General features: G+C 40.7%; 1 protein-coding gene across 1 annotated transcript in view; it reads right to left on the bottom strand.

The window, feature by feature from the left end:
- Positions 1-17,881, bottom strand: part of ANTXR2 (ANTXR cell adhesion molecule 2) — a 120,144-nt gene that overhangs the window by 45,964 nt on the left and 56,299 nt on the right. The window contains exons 11-16 of the mRNA XM_037391869.1: positions 17,315-17,393; positions 13,553-13,648; positions 7,469-7,510; positions 6,328-6,423; positions 2,156-2,323; positions 779-859 (exon numbers count right to left, since the gene is read on the bottom strand). Coding sequence (XP_037247766.1) covers positions 779-859; positions 2,156-2,323; positions 6,328-6,423; positions 7,469-7,510; positions 13,553-13,648; positions 17,315-17,393 — 562 coding nt within the window. The remainder of the gene's footprint in view (positions 1-778; positions 860-2,155; positions 2,324-6,327; positions 6,424-7,468; positions 7,511-13,552; positions 13,649-17,314; positions 17,394-17,881) is intronic.

The raw sequence follows: 17,881 nt of genomic DNA, 5'->3' as shown, positions 1-17,881 counted from the left end.
TGTTGATTTATTGTAAGTTGCCATCTCATTTAGAGGAAATTCTTTGCTCCTATGTCTCTCAATGTGCCACAAACAGGAAAGCTGAATGGTCCCAGTAGATCCGAAATACCTTGTCAATAGGTATTTGAGATAAATGCTAAGATTTAAAGTAATACTTTCTTAAGAAATAACGATCAGAAATACACAGTATAGCCTCACTGCAAAAAGTTCAAACCATAACTCCACTTCCCAGTCATAGCAGTCTCTAGTGGAGGCCACTTCTTCACAGGCCATGAGTGTACTATAAGAAAACTAGCTTCCTCACCTTTTCTTTCTGTGAAAGTTGTCCTTGGCATGGAAGTGCAAAGCTATGTGAAGCAACTTGCATGAAAGTTATTGGTGGTCACTTCAGTTTGAGGTGGTTTTAGTATTCTGACTGCCAGACTCTAGTCTTACAAATAACTGGTTATAAGAAAGGTTTAGTATTTGCTACAGAGCATTTACACTGAATGAAGTGCATGCTGTGTTTTTGTTTTCCAGCTGAACACTCACAAAATACAGAATCCTTCACTTTGCTTTCAGGAGATCCAGCCTCTGCAACCTATCTGGGCTGGTGTGATATGTCTTTCAACACGCTTTGTTTCCCCAGTGCATTATTCTTTCTGCTGTGCTATTCTTTTGGTTGCAGTGCTTTTTTAGTTAAGGTCACAGAATTACTGGTGTTCAACAGCTGCTAAAGCCTGGCTGTAACATGCCCCACTTTTGCCAACCATAGCAGATGCACACGCCACACACAAACCTCATCTCCTTGCTGTGGTCGCATCAAAGAGACTCTGTCATACTGTCTTCGTAACAGTGCCCACAGCGCATCAAGTCGACCCTGTGGCAATAGAGAACAGGACTTTCAGTACAATAAAATCAGTCGACAGAAAGTACACCACACCTGCTAAGTTACAGTCCGAGGACATCCATGGAGAAATTTACATTTACATGAAGAATGAGCACCAGTTCCTCAGAGGCAGAGAAGCAAAGTATAAGCTTAGGCTGTGCCACCTATGCTGCACAGCCGTGGTGCTGTTCTTTCCCATCAGTGAATGCTCCGTCCTGCACTCTCACCTCCACTGGGAGCAGAGTAGCGGTGACCTAACCCACGTTTACTGCTGAGCTGTGTAGAAGTAATATGTTTATTTGCCAATATTTTGGGCTCCATTGCCATATGTCCATCTGGGATTTCTCCCACATATAAATGTATTTGTCTTTACAGCACGTATATAGCAAGTTTATCATTCTCAGGAAGCCTCAGACCTGCTAGGTCTGATTTGTGCTGGGCAGTAAGTCCCACAGGCAGCGTATGCAGCAGGTTCACTGCGAGCACGCAGGCTACCTGTGCCGAACATGCACAGCAGTTCCATTGCTTGTCAGAAGCATCCTGCTCCGCACAGATGGGTTGCCGAGTTTGCGTGTGTGTGTGGGTAACGCAGCTTCAGGACCTTCCGGTGGTCAGAAAGGACTTATCAGACGTTGTGAAGACAGAATAGATGTATCCATAGTGCCAGCTAAACCTGTGTATTCTCTGCTTTACACATATAAAGCAAGGCATTTATGGACCCATCTTTCGTTTTTAAGAAGAGTTTGTTATGGGTTTGCAAGCAACTCATGTCATCTACAGAGGAAAACTTTTTTTTTATTTTATTTTAGAAATTTTAAAAAATAAAACAGAATTTTATTTTAAGCCATTTATTATGCTTCACTTGTTTGTCAGACTTTTTGCATTATATTGTTTTATATATTTTTTTGCTTTTCTTGGTTGGTAATGAGTATGTATGTTTAAAAGTTGGTACAACAGCTACAAACTGTAATTTTAGGCTTAATTAGATATACATTGAGATAGACCAAATGTCAATAAAACCCCCACAGATTTTAGTACTCTTACTGTATCATATGTCCCTTTTCTGGGGAGGGAAAACAGAATGTGGCAGTAATGATGAAGTACTGCATTTAGGCTAAAAATGGCTCCTGCTATTCATCCTGAGTAGGTGTTCACTTTGAGAGTAGTACGTTACACTTGAATGGGAATACTTCAAAAATAATGTATGGTTCAGCATGTAAGACTGGTAAGGCAGACAAAATCCAACCTTCAGTACAAGATTATATTGTACTGAAGACTAAAATTTACCTTAATTGGCGTATACCACTTCTCTTGAATGGCTGGTGAGGTAGGCTTTGGTTTAGGTGGTTTAGGATGAAAAGGTTCTTCTGGTTCTTCCGGGAGCTTCACCACAGCATTTTTTGCTTTTTCTAATCTAGCCCCTTCTTCCGTGGATCCCTTATCACCCCAGCGAACCTAAGTAAGTAAAGCCAGAGTTCAGATGTAAATGCACTGCATGCAAAGGACAAGGAAGCTGTTGCAAATAACAGAAGTAGCTAAAAAAGCTTAAATCTGGAAGAAGTTCTGAATAAACAAGAGGGGAGGTACTGAGGAAAATGTTCCCTCTTCATTTTTGATGACAAGCAGTCTTAGTTAAATATATTTGTAAATATGAGTCTCTCAGTAGAAAAAAGTCAAGAGAAATACTGAAAGAAAATTCCACCATGCATCACACAGGCTAGATAGGAGACAGGAAAACTGGGAAATCTTCTTTAACTGATGATGTAAAAATATGATTTCCAGTTCCGATATATCCTGAAATACCAGACCTTAATCTGGCACCAAAGAAAGCCTAGATTTTTGTCACCCCAGATTTCCTAGCACAGTATGTTTGTTGAGAACCCCAATCTACACAGAAGGCGATAGATACTTGAGCGAGTTTTAGCAGAAGCCCAAGTTTTCAAGTAGTTCTGCAAGAAGATACACACTGGAGAAAACGCAGATGAATCAGTCTAACCTGCATAATAAGTAAATGTAAAACATGTAGCAGTGTATATTTTATCACCACCACAAGTATATAAAATATATACAAAGGCTTCAGAAAGAAAGGAAACCTGGATTACTGCTGGTGGTGAGACAAGCACATATTTCCACTTCATAAAAGGTTGTAGTTACTATGCTATAAAGAGGAAATACAGGAAAAAACCTTCCAAGAGAGATGATTTGTCTTGCTACAGTAATCTTATTTCATCTTGTAATTGGAAACACCGTGCAGCAATTTGAGCAAGGATGTTTGCTGTATTGTACAAAGAAACAAGACTAGACAAGACTGTTACTTTATCATCCAAAAACAGCATCTTAAAGCTGTGGCTGGAGTTTGAAAGTTCTTAGTAAAACTGGTCTGGATTATTTTCAGTGCAAGACTTACTAAATCATGCCCTCTGCTACAATCTAGCCTGCAAGGAGGACCTGATACACCTAAGCCCAGGAAATTAAATTTTGACATTACATCTTGAGTAAATGTGACACACTGATGAGTCATTAAACTGTTACTAGAAAATAACTAACCATTACTGCAGGACTCCACCAACATACTTGGTTTTTTCAGTGACCTCCTGACTGGAGATGCCAGTCATGAAAAGAGAAGAATCCAAGTAAGAAAAATCAGAGAAGACTGACCTTCCACCCTGAGGGAAAGAATTAAGAGCTTCACTGCACACTGCTTGGGAGCTGTACGTCAGTTCTGTCTTGCTACTTGCCAATACAAAGCATTTGAGAAGTAGGCACAAGAACCGTGCGATGCAACAGCTTTCCCACTGCAAAGGGGCACATCGTTTTGCTCACCAGGAAAAAGACACACCCCTGGTCTTCCTTCTGTTACCCAGAGGGATGGAAGAATACTGCTCCAGTTCTTGCTAGGGACATTCTATAATGTGCCGGGATAATTATGCCATAGCACGGGAGAAGGAAACAGCCTGACTTCTTCATGCTCATCAGCACCATTTGCAGAATGGGCTGACACAGAAAGTGAGGAAAACATGTAGGCAAGTCAGAGTCTAGCCCCCTTCAGAAAAATAAATACCTTGGGGAAAAATCTTGTCACCTTATCACCACTGTGTGTCTTTTACCACTGTCATCTCACCATACAGAATGACAGCAGCAAAGTACAACAGAGCTAAACTTGGTCTGCAGTACTGTAACTCATCTTGGTAAAATACAGACCATCATTTCTTAGGAGGGGGATTGTTTTGAACCTTTTTGTTATTTTGAACTTTACTGTTTGGCTTGCTTAGTGATTTCTTTTTCTCACTGGGGAATCCTCTCTCTGCAATATCAGAACAGGCTTTCATGTCCAAGTAGGCCCTGCTGGGTCATTAAAATGCATCTGTATCTTTCACCGTGATCAATGGTACTTTTACAGTGGTTTTTATGACGTTGTTAAAATGTATTTTAAACACTGTTAAAACCACTTAGAGGTAGATGGTGGATTCCTTACTGATAAAATGACCTTCTCCTTCCGACTAAAGCAACTTCACTCAGAAGAAACCAGAATTTGTGAAGTCTGACATAAAAGTTTACTGCCTGTAATGGGTGGGGTCTAGAAATTACACCATAAAACTTTAAAGCAATGCCAAAATACAGATCTAGGAAGGGTGAACAACGCTGGCTAAATTATTTTGGACTGTCATAGAGGGGTGAAGCTAGTGGAGAAGGCAGGAGTGAATGTGTAACTGCCCTGAAAGGGAATATAGGAAGCGAAGTAGGACAGGAGTGGTAAGCAGACATTTACTGGTTCATGCTCTCGTTTTGTCTATGCAAGACAGCTGCCAGAAGAATCAAGCTGCCAGAAGAAGAGAGCACAGAGGAGCAATAAAAAAATAGACAACTGCATTACTACATGAACTGAAACCCAGGAAGAAACATAATGACTAGTCCAGCAAGTTTTTCGTTGGTCACAGCACAGAAACAACATTTAACTCTCAAGTAAGGAATAAGCTCCCTTTGACCCGCTCACCTTCATCATCCTAAGTCTGTTTTCATTTTCTCTCTTGTTTCCACATTCACTCTGCCCTGATTCACCAAAAAAGCAATGTTCTCTCTTGAGCCAGTGGAAGTTATGAGGTCTGATACCACTCTGTCCCAACAGCTGGGGAAGGGCTGTTAAGACAGCATTTTCCTCAGCCCTACTGGTACAGACAGGACAGAGGTAAAGCTCCGTATTCAAATGCGGAGGCATTTATGACATGACACCCAACCCTGGAATTTATCAGTACTCTCAGATCCCGGAGATGGACAGGGACAGCTCCACAGAATGAGTTGCCTTTCCAGAGCCCCTGATTGTGTTGTCAGCAATTTCAGCTGGTTTACGTGTATAGCCCTTAGTCTTGTGCAAAACTCCTAGCACAGATGAAAATATTTTCTAACCTGATGGTTACTTTCCACTCCCTTCTTTGAAGAGAAAATACTGTATTTTTGCCATGTGATGAAATGCATTTATTTATGGCACTGATGTTACTTTTGTTCATGAGGTATCTGTTTGGTTTCTCTTTTACTGTATGAGATCCCATTTACAAACTGTAAAGACGTAAACCCTGGAAGCCCTCCTGGAACTCTTGGAGCTCATCATGGCTCCTGTTAGAAATCCAAGCTTGTAATTCTTTACGTTGGTAAGTATTTTCTAGTTTGGCTCTGAAAAGCACTGCACAAAATGTTTTCTTTTTCTAAAATCTGAAGCTCTTCTAAATTAGTAGTTCTGAACCGCTGAAGGAAACACACATAAGCAGCACAGCTTTAATCTTGCATGTTCTTCTACCGCATTTAAGAACTCAAGCAAAGCTGATTCTTAGGCCATTGCCTTTAAAGTTTCATCAAGATACATCAACAGGGCCTAGGTGGGTATTTCAGACAGAAACAGTTTCCTAGACTGAAGTTAAAAACTGCAGAAAACTGCTTTGCAAATTCCATAAAGGCTGACTTGACTATAAAATCTGACATAAGGACGTGCCCATAAGGATGCACATTTTTCATTCTGTTTTAATTAACATGATGCTATCATGTCTCTTCAAAGACAGGCACTGTTGTCGCTGTGAGTTCCTTTGGGATCAAGCCTCTCCTTAGCATCACCATTGTCAGCGCATTTGGCTGGCCCACAGTTGGAGGACTTATGTTTCACTGTAATTTCTTCCAAAACATTCAGAAAAGGCTCTCACTCCCTCTTTCTCATTAGCTTGATGGAAAGAGCATGTCTTCAGGCAGCTCTTTAAAGTTCCAGTCAAATGGAACTACTGAAAGCTGTTCTTTCATAGGCAAGGTCAAAATTGTTCAAAATAGTAAAAAATTTTACAAGGCTTATGTCACTGGAAAAGAAGCACACATTATGCCCTTGTATTTTCAGTACACTTTAAAAGCCTTTGTTTCCACCATTTGCAGCCTCAGAGAGCTTGTGTTTTAGTGAATTGGCATCTCCATATCGTACAAACCTCCATCCTTTTAATTCCTCCAACTCCTCGTCCGCCATAGTAGGAAGCATCCACTGTGGGCCATTTCTTGGTAGGCAGGGGCTCTTGTTCTTCCTCCTGTACAAATAAATTCAAATAACATTTACTTTAAAAATACACCTCTTTCTTCCCTCTTACTAGGTGTGTATTTCACTAGAGCTCACAGACAGAAAGTTTTCCCATGTTAGGTGTGAAAGATGAGGTATTTAGGTTCCCCAAATGTTTACTGAATAGCAAACAAGATCTGGTCACATTTGGAAATATTTTTGACATTTTGCATGGGAAAAGCATTGGTGGCAACCGTTAGGAAAGTCCAAATGGTGAATCCAACTGTGTGTTCTACTGACAACTATTTGTTTGTCTCATCCTTTTCCTTTCCGCTAATAAAAATAAGCAAAACAGACACAAAGAAAAGGATTTGCAGTGACTGCTTCTACAGAAAATATAATGCCTTCGCACAGCCAGATCATCAGCCCCACTCATTTGGATTCAGCAGACGGTGTTCAGCAGATCTGCAGATAAAGGTTACACAGCCGATCACAGTTTCCTAAGCCAACCTTTGTCAAACTCGCTCTTGGCTGCCTCAGCTCAATGAAGTGTGCCTTATCACGGACTTAACTGTCAGAGTACACTTGAGTACGCTCAAGCAACTGGCTAAATCAAGACCAAGGGGCAAAAATACTGAGGACACCAGGAGATCCTCTAGTGCATTATTGCCCACAAGAGGGAGAGAAATTCCCTTGTGAGGGTTCTTCAGTGTCTGGAATGCCAAAGCTGTGGGAAAATGCTGTTTAAGTTATACATTAATCTTTAGACTGTTATGCAAGAGCTACTCAGTCTTTCTGCTTTTGCTGCAGAATGGGAAAAATACTGTTCAATTATCCTGGGATAAAGCCCCTAAATATTTCTGTGGATTTGGGCTTAATTCATGCCACACTGAGATGACTGAGACAGAACAGAGACTTGGACTTTGGCCATCTTGCTCTCAGCTTAAGGCTTCCCACGGGCCAGTTCTTTCTTCTTCAGCAGCTAGGACAAAGAACTGGATTCATGGAACACAGGAAAGCACATAGGAGTGGTATCATGTAACCAGTGTGATGACTGGAGCACCATCATACCATACCTCTTTTGGAGCTGGTGGAGGTGGAGGGGGATCTTTGATGACCTGAAAGAGCCAAACATATAAAAGCATAAGGAATCACACTGGCAGCACCCAAAAGCCAACATAAAATTTTAAGAGCGAACTGTTTCCATCTGAGTCTCCCACATTTGCTTGCAAACTGGCAACCACTGCTGCCAAGTCCCTTGGGTATCGATTATCAAGGCCTTCTGGAAAATAACACCATCCATCTAATAGAAAATAACATCAATTGACTGGCAGACACTCTGGACAGACGTGTCTGCCACTTTGCTTCCTGACCGGATAAACTCAGTCATTCCACGTAATAGCCAGTGATGAAACCCTAAGGAGTTAATTGGCAAGCCTAGGAGGAAAAGCATCCCAAGGTCTATGTGAGGTCTTGCAACATATTGAGCCAAGATCCCTGCTTCCCTGTACCATGATGCTGGATAATTTCTGGCCCCATGACAAGTGTGAAACACCTTCTGGTAGCTCAGACCTCACCTCTACAGATGACTAGACCATTTCCACAAACGTCACATTTCAGATCCAGTAATTTATGTAGCTCCTTGACTGTTCAGTGTGGAGTACCTGCAAGCAGGAGTTACATTCACAAGGCTTCTTAAACTGTTTCTGGATAAGGCCTGCTCTTAGGATAATTCACCTATATTTAAACCTCTACCTACAGTTTCTTCCCAGTCTCTCTCTCACATATACATTGTAAACCTCAGTGAGTTCCCTGGTACTGGCAGGAATCCACTGAACAGTACAGGGAGGGGAAGAGGAAAGCAGCAACCCTCTTAAATGATTAAGATGAAAATGGAATGCACAGCCGTTCTTCCACAAGAAAAGCAGGTTTGTAAGCTAAAAAGAAGTACTTCAGTGATATCAAGTCATTTTATGTGCTTGAATATTGTACAGAAATACACCATGAATATAAAGGAGTCTGCTTCTGCTATGCCTTAGTATTATGCAACCATAACCAAAACTGTCCATGATGACAAAAACCTAAATCTCCTAACGCAGGATTAAAAACCTTAATTGAAATATGTCTTATTTTATTCACTCCGTGCTATTAATTATAGTACATTCATTTACCACTGCCTATAAATAAAATCACTGCACAGATGTATAGCATCATACATACAAGAAACATTTTTCTTGACCTATAATCAAGATTTTTCCTTCTTGATTTATATTACTTGATTTACATGCAGTCATAGTGCCACCAGGATAGCTACTAGTTACTGCCTAAACAAGCTATGGACTTTTAGCACTGGATACAGGCATTCTATCAAATAAGAGAAATAAGTTATGGCACCCTTGGGAACAGTTTTCTACAGCACTTCTGGTTTAAGATACTGAACTGTTCATCAAGCAAGCTCAGAGTACTTCGAGTGGATTGGAAAGTAAACTATGGATTTTAACCAGAGATCCCTTTGCTGCTAAGATGTTGCAAAAACATCCCAGAAATTACTTTTCTTTAAATAGTTCTGAATACTTTTTCTTCCCACCCATCAAGAATTTTCAGAATACTTGACAGAAATGTGTTATTTAATTAGTAAAGCATTCTTGAGAGCCAAATTGGAATTACTGCCCTCACTTTACAGGAAACACAACAGAGGGGGATCATGGGACAGATTCTGAGAGATACTTGGATGCTAAGCCAGATTTTCTGAAGCATGAAGATACTTAATTCTCACTGAAAGCAATTACAAGACTGGAAACAGTAAAACAGTACTTTCCATATATTAAGGGTCACCTTATCTTATTTAATTCCCATTCTTATTTCCCTTTTTCCTGTCTCTAATGGTTACCTCAAAAAAAATCTATTTTGCTGCCAAGACTGCAAATTATATGGAGGGAAAGTCCTAGATAGGTTGCGGATTTATATAAATACATACTAAACGGTATTATCACTCCACTTTTTATAGTTCTTTATATACAATTCTTCAGTCTTGCAATCTCACCCAAGCAAAGACAGCTTTGCATAGGAAAACTTCTCTGTGATGCACGCTGAAGTTCACTTGGGCCCTATGCCTGTTGGTGTTTATGGAATCAAAATTTCTACCCCACTATATCAAGAAAAATTCTGTTGACCTTACCGGGCTTCAAAAATCACGAGTCAATGGCAGTTTTTGACTCGCTGAGCAAAGGATCTATTCCTGTGCCAGCTGCTAAACTCCCTGAAGTTAGAGGGCAAACTTGATGTGAAGCTAACCAATACATTAATTAGCTGCTACTTCTAATAGCTTCAGAAAATGAAACTTGTGTTAAACGTGACAGTGGTGTGAGAAAATAATCTGCTTTGAGTAGCAGACACTCACCCCTGCTGACAGAAGTGGAATGTAAATGCCTGCATCCTTATGTTTCCACAGGCTCCTCACACACTCACACTCTTTCTCTCTCTCTCACACACACACACGTGCGCACACAAAGATTATTTTCAGTCCTGTGTGATATTTCAAGTGAAATCAGCAGAAAGCCATTTTTTAAAAAGATAAATCCGAGGAACCCATGCGGCTTTGGCAGAAAACAACGCAAATCTAACATGAAACTACACGTGCTGAAGATCACAACATTGCAAATTAACTTTTCCTGAACTTAATTCAGATTGTTTAAATACAGAAGACTGTGAATAATGCTGCTGTCTTATTAACTCCACATAGCAATGGATTACTTCCTAATTTTGTTTTGTTTTGTTTTATTATCATCATCACAAGGCAAGGCTGCATCTCATTTATTTAGTCGCAAAGAATGAAGACTTAAGTTTGGAGGAGAGCCGATTTCTTAAAAAAAAAAAAGAAAGAAAAAAAGTTAGTTGCTTCAGGCAACAGTCCCTTTGATCTGCTCATTAACACTTTTCAAATGTTCGCGTGATGTGGGCATTAGGAAATGTCAGCACCAGAGCCTGAAGCCAGCTTGATGCGATCATATGTTCTGATATTGAGGGAAGAGTGAAAGAACTGTCAACAGTGAACTGCCTTTAAAAAAAAGGGGGAGGGGGGGAAGAAAAAGGAGTCCCCCTACCACAACCTGTAAGTGTACGTGGACCTCATAGCAAGGAATGATGTCAAGACTGAGTCCTAGCAAGGATGGAGCGGAGTGCCTGAACCACCAGAAGATCACCACTCTGCCTGCAGGCAGTAGGGATTACATGCTTGTGTGGCTCTGGATGCTCATTGTCTTCTGTCCACAACACCTTTTGCCTCTCTTTCTTCCATTTGATTCTGAAGCATGGGATGCCATGTGGTATCCCACATATGGCAGATGTGGCCATAACAGGTAATATGAGCACCTCAGATGCAGGAGAGAGGGAGAAGAACGGAGGCACAGTACAATGATCTGAAGAAACCAGCATCAAAACAAAAAACCAAAGGAAGAGTCACTATTTGGCAATAGGTTCATTGCAACAGTATGTGGTTTTGGAACTCAGTATTGTTGTAGCAATGAGTCCTAAAATGACATTAAGAAACAAATAACATCCATGAGAAGTGGGAGGAAACAACAGAGGGCACTAATATTTAAAGTGCCATGGTTTTGTTGCTCCCATAGAAGTCAGGCTGCTTCTTAGTAATAACTTACCAATCTACAGCTCAAGACTTCCCTAGAAATAGCCAATTACTCCTGCACCAAACACTACATCCAGAAAAGATGTACAGGTTAAGGTACTATCCCTGAAACATCAGGGAGCAACAGACTTAAGGACAATGTGAATCAGAACCAAGGGATATTTTCTCACAGCTCAGTGCAGCTCTTTGTGCAGATACAGCTCCACATAGTTTAGCCCAGACAGAAACCTGCCTTAATGCCACGGTGCATCTTTGGCATCCAAGGTAGTGTCTTTGCTCTGCAATTCATTATAAAGGGCATCTGTTCTAGTTAGTCAGATCCTAGCTTAGGTATCCCTCCACAGCTCTGCATGATGTGCTGAAGCATAACTGTAATGTAAACGGAATTCCTTTCACTTATAATGGGAATAGGCTGGTGCAGCTAATATTTTAATGTATTATATTAGCATAGATATCAAAAAGGCTGGAAATTAATACTATAGAACTACACATTTGGCCTTTTATTAATGTAGAACCTTGATATTAAAAAAAAAAAAAAAGAACCAAAACAGAAAGCACCTTACTGTTTGTCACTACGAGCCATCACTGGAAAGAGAATTCCTGCTGTCAGTGGACCGAGATATGGCAATCACTTTACCACAATGAAAGGAAAATGCATAGCATGTGAAATTTTACTATACCATGGGAACTGACCACTGATGAGCACTGACTTTGGAACACTGACCAGCATGAAGGGTATTTCGATTTTTTTTCACTAGGTTGTACATATGTAAACCTGATGCCCGAAAAAAAAGCATCTGCTTGGAAAATTATTTAAACTGCATGCACAACTGAATATGATGTGATCAATTGCACTTCCAACTGCAAAAGACTGGGCTAACATAAATTACAGATGCACGGATTATGTTCTGACAGTCATATTCAGCTAGTGACAAAAACCAAAGTTTTAGTGAGGTAACTCATTCTGAGAGCTCCAACAAACTAAAGGAACATTAGGTTTCCTGGTATCAGTCAACTGAAAAGGAAGTGTGTTTGTCTTAGGGAAACAAAAAAAAACAAACAAAAAAAACTTGAGAAGTTATGAAAAGGACAAAAGAAAAGTAGCTGCTTTCATTAAAGCAGCTCTTGAGAAGGGATATGATCCCTCTCAACAACTATGAGCAAGTAGCGGAACAACTCACTCCAAAGTATATCTGTAATTGGCTGACAGGAGACACTGAAAAAAACCTTACTTGGCTTCACTTAAGGATTTAAATTGTATTTTACATGCAAATTTTTAAAATAACTAGACTTTGAAACACATAATGTTCACTCCTCTACTAGCCTAAGTCTGCTGCAATATTATTTCCTCATGTCCTCCATCTCCCTCTGGCCCTGCCCCAGATGGCAGATCTACATGAAATGCGTTGCTGTAGCCTCCTTCTACAGACAGAAAGACTACAAACTAAGCAGTGTGAAGATGATCTACAAATCAAGGTTAGCCAATTATTTTGAAATAAGAAAATAGGAAGCTTTCTTCTTACTGATTTCAAATTTTCCTTTTCCACAGGAAAGCTTACAATATAAAATGAAGAAAAACAACTAACAGACAATCTCCCTAGATTTCCAATGGGACTGTATTGTGGAGTATGAGACAGAAGAGAGTCTTTTTATTAGAGAAGAGCTGGTCATTCTTGCCTCAGAAACTCCGTACCATGACGATGGGGGCTGAGGACTTGTTGCCCTAGGATAGCCTGGGGCCTGACAGACTACACCAAAGCTTTTGGTTATGTGAGCTTCAGCATGGTCAGGCAAGGCCAGCTCCTCTGCTGCCCCAGGTTCCACAAGCCCAAGACTAGGCACGCAATACAGTAACAGCCTGGAAGCAGTATCTACTTCCCAAGTCCTCAGCGCTGTCACTGAACTGGATGAATAATAAACTTCAGCAATTTAAAAACCCCAACACAAGGAGATGGAAGGAGTTAGTGGAACAGCATTGCTGACCGCTGCTAGTAGGATAAAGAGCGCACTCAGATGAAAAGAGATGCAACATGTGCAAGGGATTATTAAGATGATATGGGATTTCCAACTCGAGAGCCCGTAATGGACTACAAATACCAATTCTAGTTATAGTACTTTTAAAATGATCCTTGATTTCAGGGTAACATCTGCATATCATTATGGCCAACAACTTTCAAATAGTAGAGAAGAGGCTTTTATCAAAGATTTCACAGAAATACAACACATGCTCACTCAGTAGAAAGCCAGTGAGCAGCACACTGATGCTGGTTCATGTGTGTATGGGTCTCAGAAAGCCAGAAGCTCTTTTAAAGAGTGCAGTCCACAGTGTTGAAGCTGGTCTCTTCTTCCATTTATTGCATATCACTAATGAAAGAAAACTCCCCCAACAGATGGCTTATGTCACATGTAGCTCTCCTGTTACTTAACCTATTTCCTACAGTATCTGTGTTTCCCAACACAATGAGTTACAATCGTGAGTCACATCCAGTGACTTTTTCTTCCAGCCTTTACTCACCACTTTGCAGCAGAGGGGCCAAAACCACCAGAGCAGACCAAGTGCCACCAACAGTAACAGCACAAGAACAGCAATAAGCGCTGCCACTCCACTAGACTGCAAGGAAAGCAGAAAGACAGTGTAAGTGGATGCTGCAAGTAACTGCTGCCTGGTTCTCCCGCTCACCCCAAAACAGCTTCCTACTGACCAATTCAAATCCCAAACAAATCGTTCCCACTCGTCAGTTCCTATTACTGTCGACAGAGGATCAAGAAGGGTGTCTTAGCCAAATTCATATGTAGCACAAGTTCAGTGACACCATAAGCCTCCTCAGTTCCATGAGTTATGTAGAAGGTAAGCTAGGATGCTTCAACAGAAGCTCTGTATCACAATGAATGATGTATCAACACTAAAAAGAGGGAGGAGATGGTAAGATGCTATTTGTGTTTCTCCTTCCCTAAATATTCTGGGGTCTGCAGGTCTCAGGTTTTCTAAGGGACTGAACACAGCATGCTGAACACAGCAGTATTGATGGACATACTAAACTGAAAATTACAAAACTTTGAAAACTACTTTTTTTTCTGTCTACCAGTAAAACCTCAGTTTATTAAGTTATTCAGTCATGGGTAACAGGCCCAACTTGCCCCAGTGCAAGCCAGGATTATTTCTGCTGAAGACAGTGCATTTATTTTGATGTAAACCTGGTATCTTTGAGATAAGAATGAGGCTCAACTTGAAGAAAATAACAGGTATGTTGACTGCTAAGAAATGAGCTGTTAGATGCAAATGGGGAAAGTCTCCCTCTAAGCCTGTGGATGAGGGCTGCCCTTCTCCTCCTGTGAGGACACAGGTAGGTGGGTGGAATTTTAAGGAATCTCTACTAACAATACATAAATAGGGCTTTTACACTTATCACCCACACATCTGGGGCATTTGCGCATATACAGACTATAGCACACTAAATCCCTGTTGTAGTGCTATTTGAACCTGAAACCACCATCCTACGAAATTCTGATCTAGTGTTACTGCCTCCAGAAATACTGCTTCTAACAAAGACATGGGCAGCCTCCTGCCACCTCAAACCCACATCCTGCAGGTGCTTTTTATTTTTACATTTGGTGTTCTCTACTGCTGTGTTGGTTTAGAACACCAGTGAGAAAAATGCAAGTGACCTTATGAAAATAGAAGGTATTCAGGCTTCAGCCAGGGAAAAAGGAAAGGAGGGACACCCAGGGAACCACTAAGACTAAAGTAGAGTGTAAGGAGTTCTGTCAAAGTGAGAAAAGTTGTACTGGAGGTACACCATTGCAAATGGAAGGTGAGACAGAGCTTTATTCCAAGTACACATAGGTACAGTGAGGCATTCGCATTTACAAGAAACAGGCAAGATGCATGCCTTGATGCCCAGATGCAATGGGTTGGGTTTTTTTTGTTTTCACTGCAACAGTGTGTGTTTGCTAGGGGAGGCTGTAACTTGTAACTCCAACCAACTAGCCATCAGCTGCTCAGCTATCAGAATTAGTGGAACAATTCTAGCAGTGACCCATTTCTTGCAGTTGCCCATCTGCTACTATGGAAACAGCAGCTCTCCTTGTATGAAGCAGTCTTTGCTGCAACATGTATGAAAGGGGGAAAAAAAAAGCGGGGGGGTAGGGGAGATGATCAGTAGTATGACAGTTCTTTCTGTCAGTGCACATCTGTACTCATGCTGTCTTCTGTTAGTGAAAATTTCTGACCACAGAGAAGCACTGTTAAGTGTACAGCAGAGGGAAGACAGCCATACCCGGCAATTTGGTGTGATTTGCTTTGCACTGATGCTTTGGTTTTACCTGTATGTGCAATCTTAGCAATTTTTAAGGGGGCATGGGGACAAACTTAACATGTCCGTTCTCTGAAAGCACTAAGATAAAAGAGAAAAGCAGTCTACTGTTAGTCTCCAGCATCCTCCTGTGACTGTACTGTCCTTACATTATCAGGCTGAGAGGCTGTTTCAGTGTGCTTTGGTGTAAGACTGAAATGCTTCCACATGATAAGGAGGCCCTTACACAGAGAAACACGATTTGGGTAGTGTTTCTTCAGCTCTTAAATTCATTCAGGTTTTCTTCCTGAAACTGAAGAGCTGAACTGAGATGACTCTGATGTCCACAGTTACCCAAGTATTTAATTTTTAAACTAATAGAATAAAAATGTATTTTTTTCTCTTTTAGGTTAATTACCTACAAGCGATAAAAATACTGTTGGAAAAATACATGCTGATGAGCAGAAGGTACTGTTCTGTATGCTTCTATGCCTGACAGGAAAGCTGCGCTGAAGTCACACTTTAAATGAGACAAATTTGCAGAAACATGGTATCCATGCACAGCATGTTTTCAAAAACTCCATCCCTACATAGTCGTCTTGTGTCTAACTGCAAAAATTTTAATTGTCCTGTCTATATAATACAGAAGACAGAAGAAAATAATGGAGAGCAGAAATGAGATTAGACATTTTATATATTAAGTTAGAAAAGTCACTGGCTGCATAAGTATGTGGTTTATTCTAGAGGTTGTTTTTAACTCTTCTCTATAAGCCTATGATAAAAACATAGCAGGATGTTCATACTATCTTAATCCTAGGCTTAACTTATGTACTGCAGCCCGTGCTTCGACAAAGACTCTCTCCCCCCTAATTAACAGAGTTGAGAGCCTACACTCCTTATTCAGGCACCAACATCAGGTAACTAGTTATGTCACGTTAGTATCCTCCTGTAGAATTATGACCACCTTCCACACCCTGGCTGAAGTCCTATGGTTCTGCCTACTCAGCTTCAGCCTGCTCCCACTGATCCTACTCAGCAGAGCTGTGCTGGAATGGGATCCCAGGTGACTGTGTCACACATAGACACATTATAGTGAGCAAGTCTCTGGGTGGCATGGAAGCTTCCCAATATTTTGAAAGCCACAACTGCACACTGTGCTGAAGTAATTTGTTGTAATGTATTTAACAGAATACAATTCACAAGCTATAGAATAACATAAACCCCACACAGACAAGGAACACACTGCCACTGGTTGGATCTCAGGGGAGAGCTGCCTGAGGTAGCGTGGGAGAAGAGCAGAATTCCGGGGCTTGCCCTCTACATACAGTTCTGCATGTAGTCTATACCAGCAGCTCCTGAAGCAGCTAGCAACACAGACGCAGCATGAATGAAAGGAGAAACCCCGATAACAGAGCCTATGTCAGAAAGCAAAGATAAATCTCCAAGCCTGCCACACAAGTGATGGCTTTCATGTGTTATTAGGAAGTCTCAGATGATACATGCAGCAGTACTTCACTTATGTGGAGTACTGGGAAAAAAAAAATCTTCCTAAAATAAAGCTGTTTGCCATCTTAATGGGAAGAATTAAGGGAATTGTCTTATATAACTGCAGAAAAAAATGTCTGCAGCCCCACACACACACTTTATCAGGGAATTTAAAACAGCTGAAAATTCTTTTGTTGACTGTAGTGGTGCTACAAAACAGATTTTAAGCGTGTCTCAAAATACAGAGAAAGGGACTTAGGACATATAGACATATGTATGTATGCACTGCCTATTAAGGAATCATGTATCATTAAATTATGTATATTCTGTATGCATCTACACTGGTGTATTTTTTAGTTAGGAGGATTGTGCATTCTAAACGCCTAATGGAACTTGCCACGTGTTGAGGTTCTCCACACTGAAAGGTGATGCAATGGTAAAACCAAAAGAGAAACTGGATTTCAGGATTTTACATTGAATTATGTGAGCCATTTACTTACACACTCTGAAGCGGTGATTGTTAGTGAGCTGGACATGAAAGACTGCCCTTCATTCAAACTCACCAAAACCTCCAGAGTTCTGGAAAGAAAGAGAAAAAAACCCCTAAAATCAGCAGATGTAAAACAGTCAATAAAAGCATATACATGCTACAGAGGAGCTTGTACATACACGCTGTTAAACAGAGGAAAAGTTCCAAGAGAGGAAGATGGAAGTTGGAGCCTCTGAGCAGCACCAGACACCACAAGTGATTTCAAGGAAATCACAAAACTAACGTTATTACTTTGTATTATCATTTCTAGAAACCTCTGATGACTTTCAAGTGATGAAGATACTTGGCTGCTACAGGGTTGGACCTTGCAGCTTTCAGAAAGCAATTTCTGGTCATTTCAGACTGAGCTTTCTTCTCCTCAATTTATGTTCCTTCAAATAAACAATACAGTCTCCTGTGGATACTGTGTTGATTACTCTTCGGAAATAATTTACATCTTCTTGATAGAGAGCTAAGTAGAGAATATCCCTTCTCTGTTCCTTGTAGCATAAAATACTCCAAAAAGTTTTACATAAAA

This window comes from Falco rusticolus, chromosome 1, assembly GCF_015220075.1.
Source record: "Falco rusticolus isolate bFalRus1 chromosome 1, bFalRus1.pri, whole genome shotgun sequence".
NCBI classification, from domain to species: Eukaryota; Metazoa; Chordata; class Aves; order Falconiformes; family Falconidae; genus Falco; species Falco rusticolus.
Note: the sequence above shows the minus strand (reverse complement) of the source record. Positions and strands in the feature narration are given on the sequence as shown.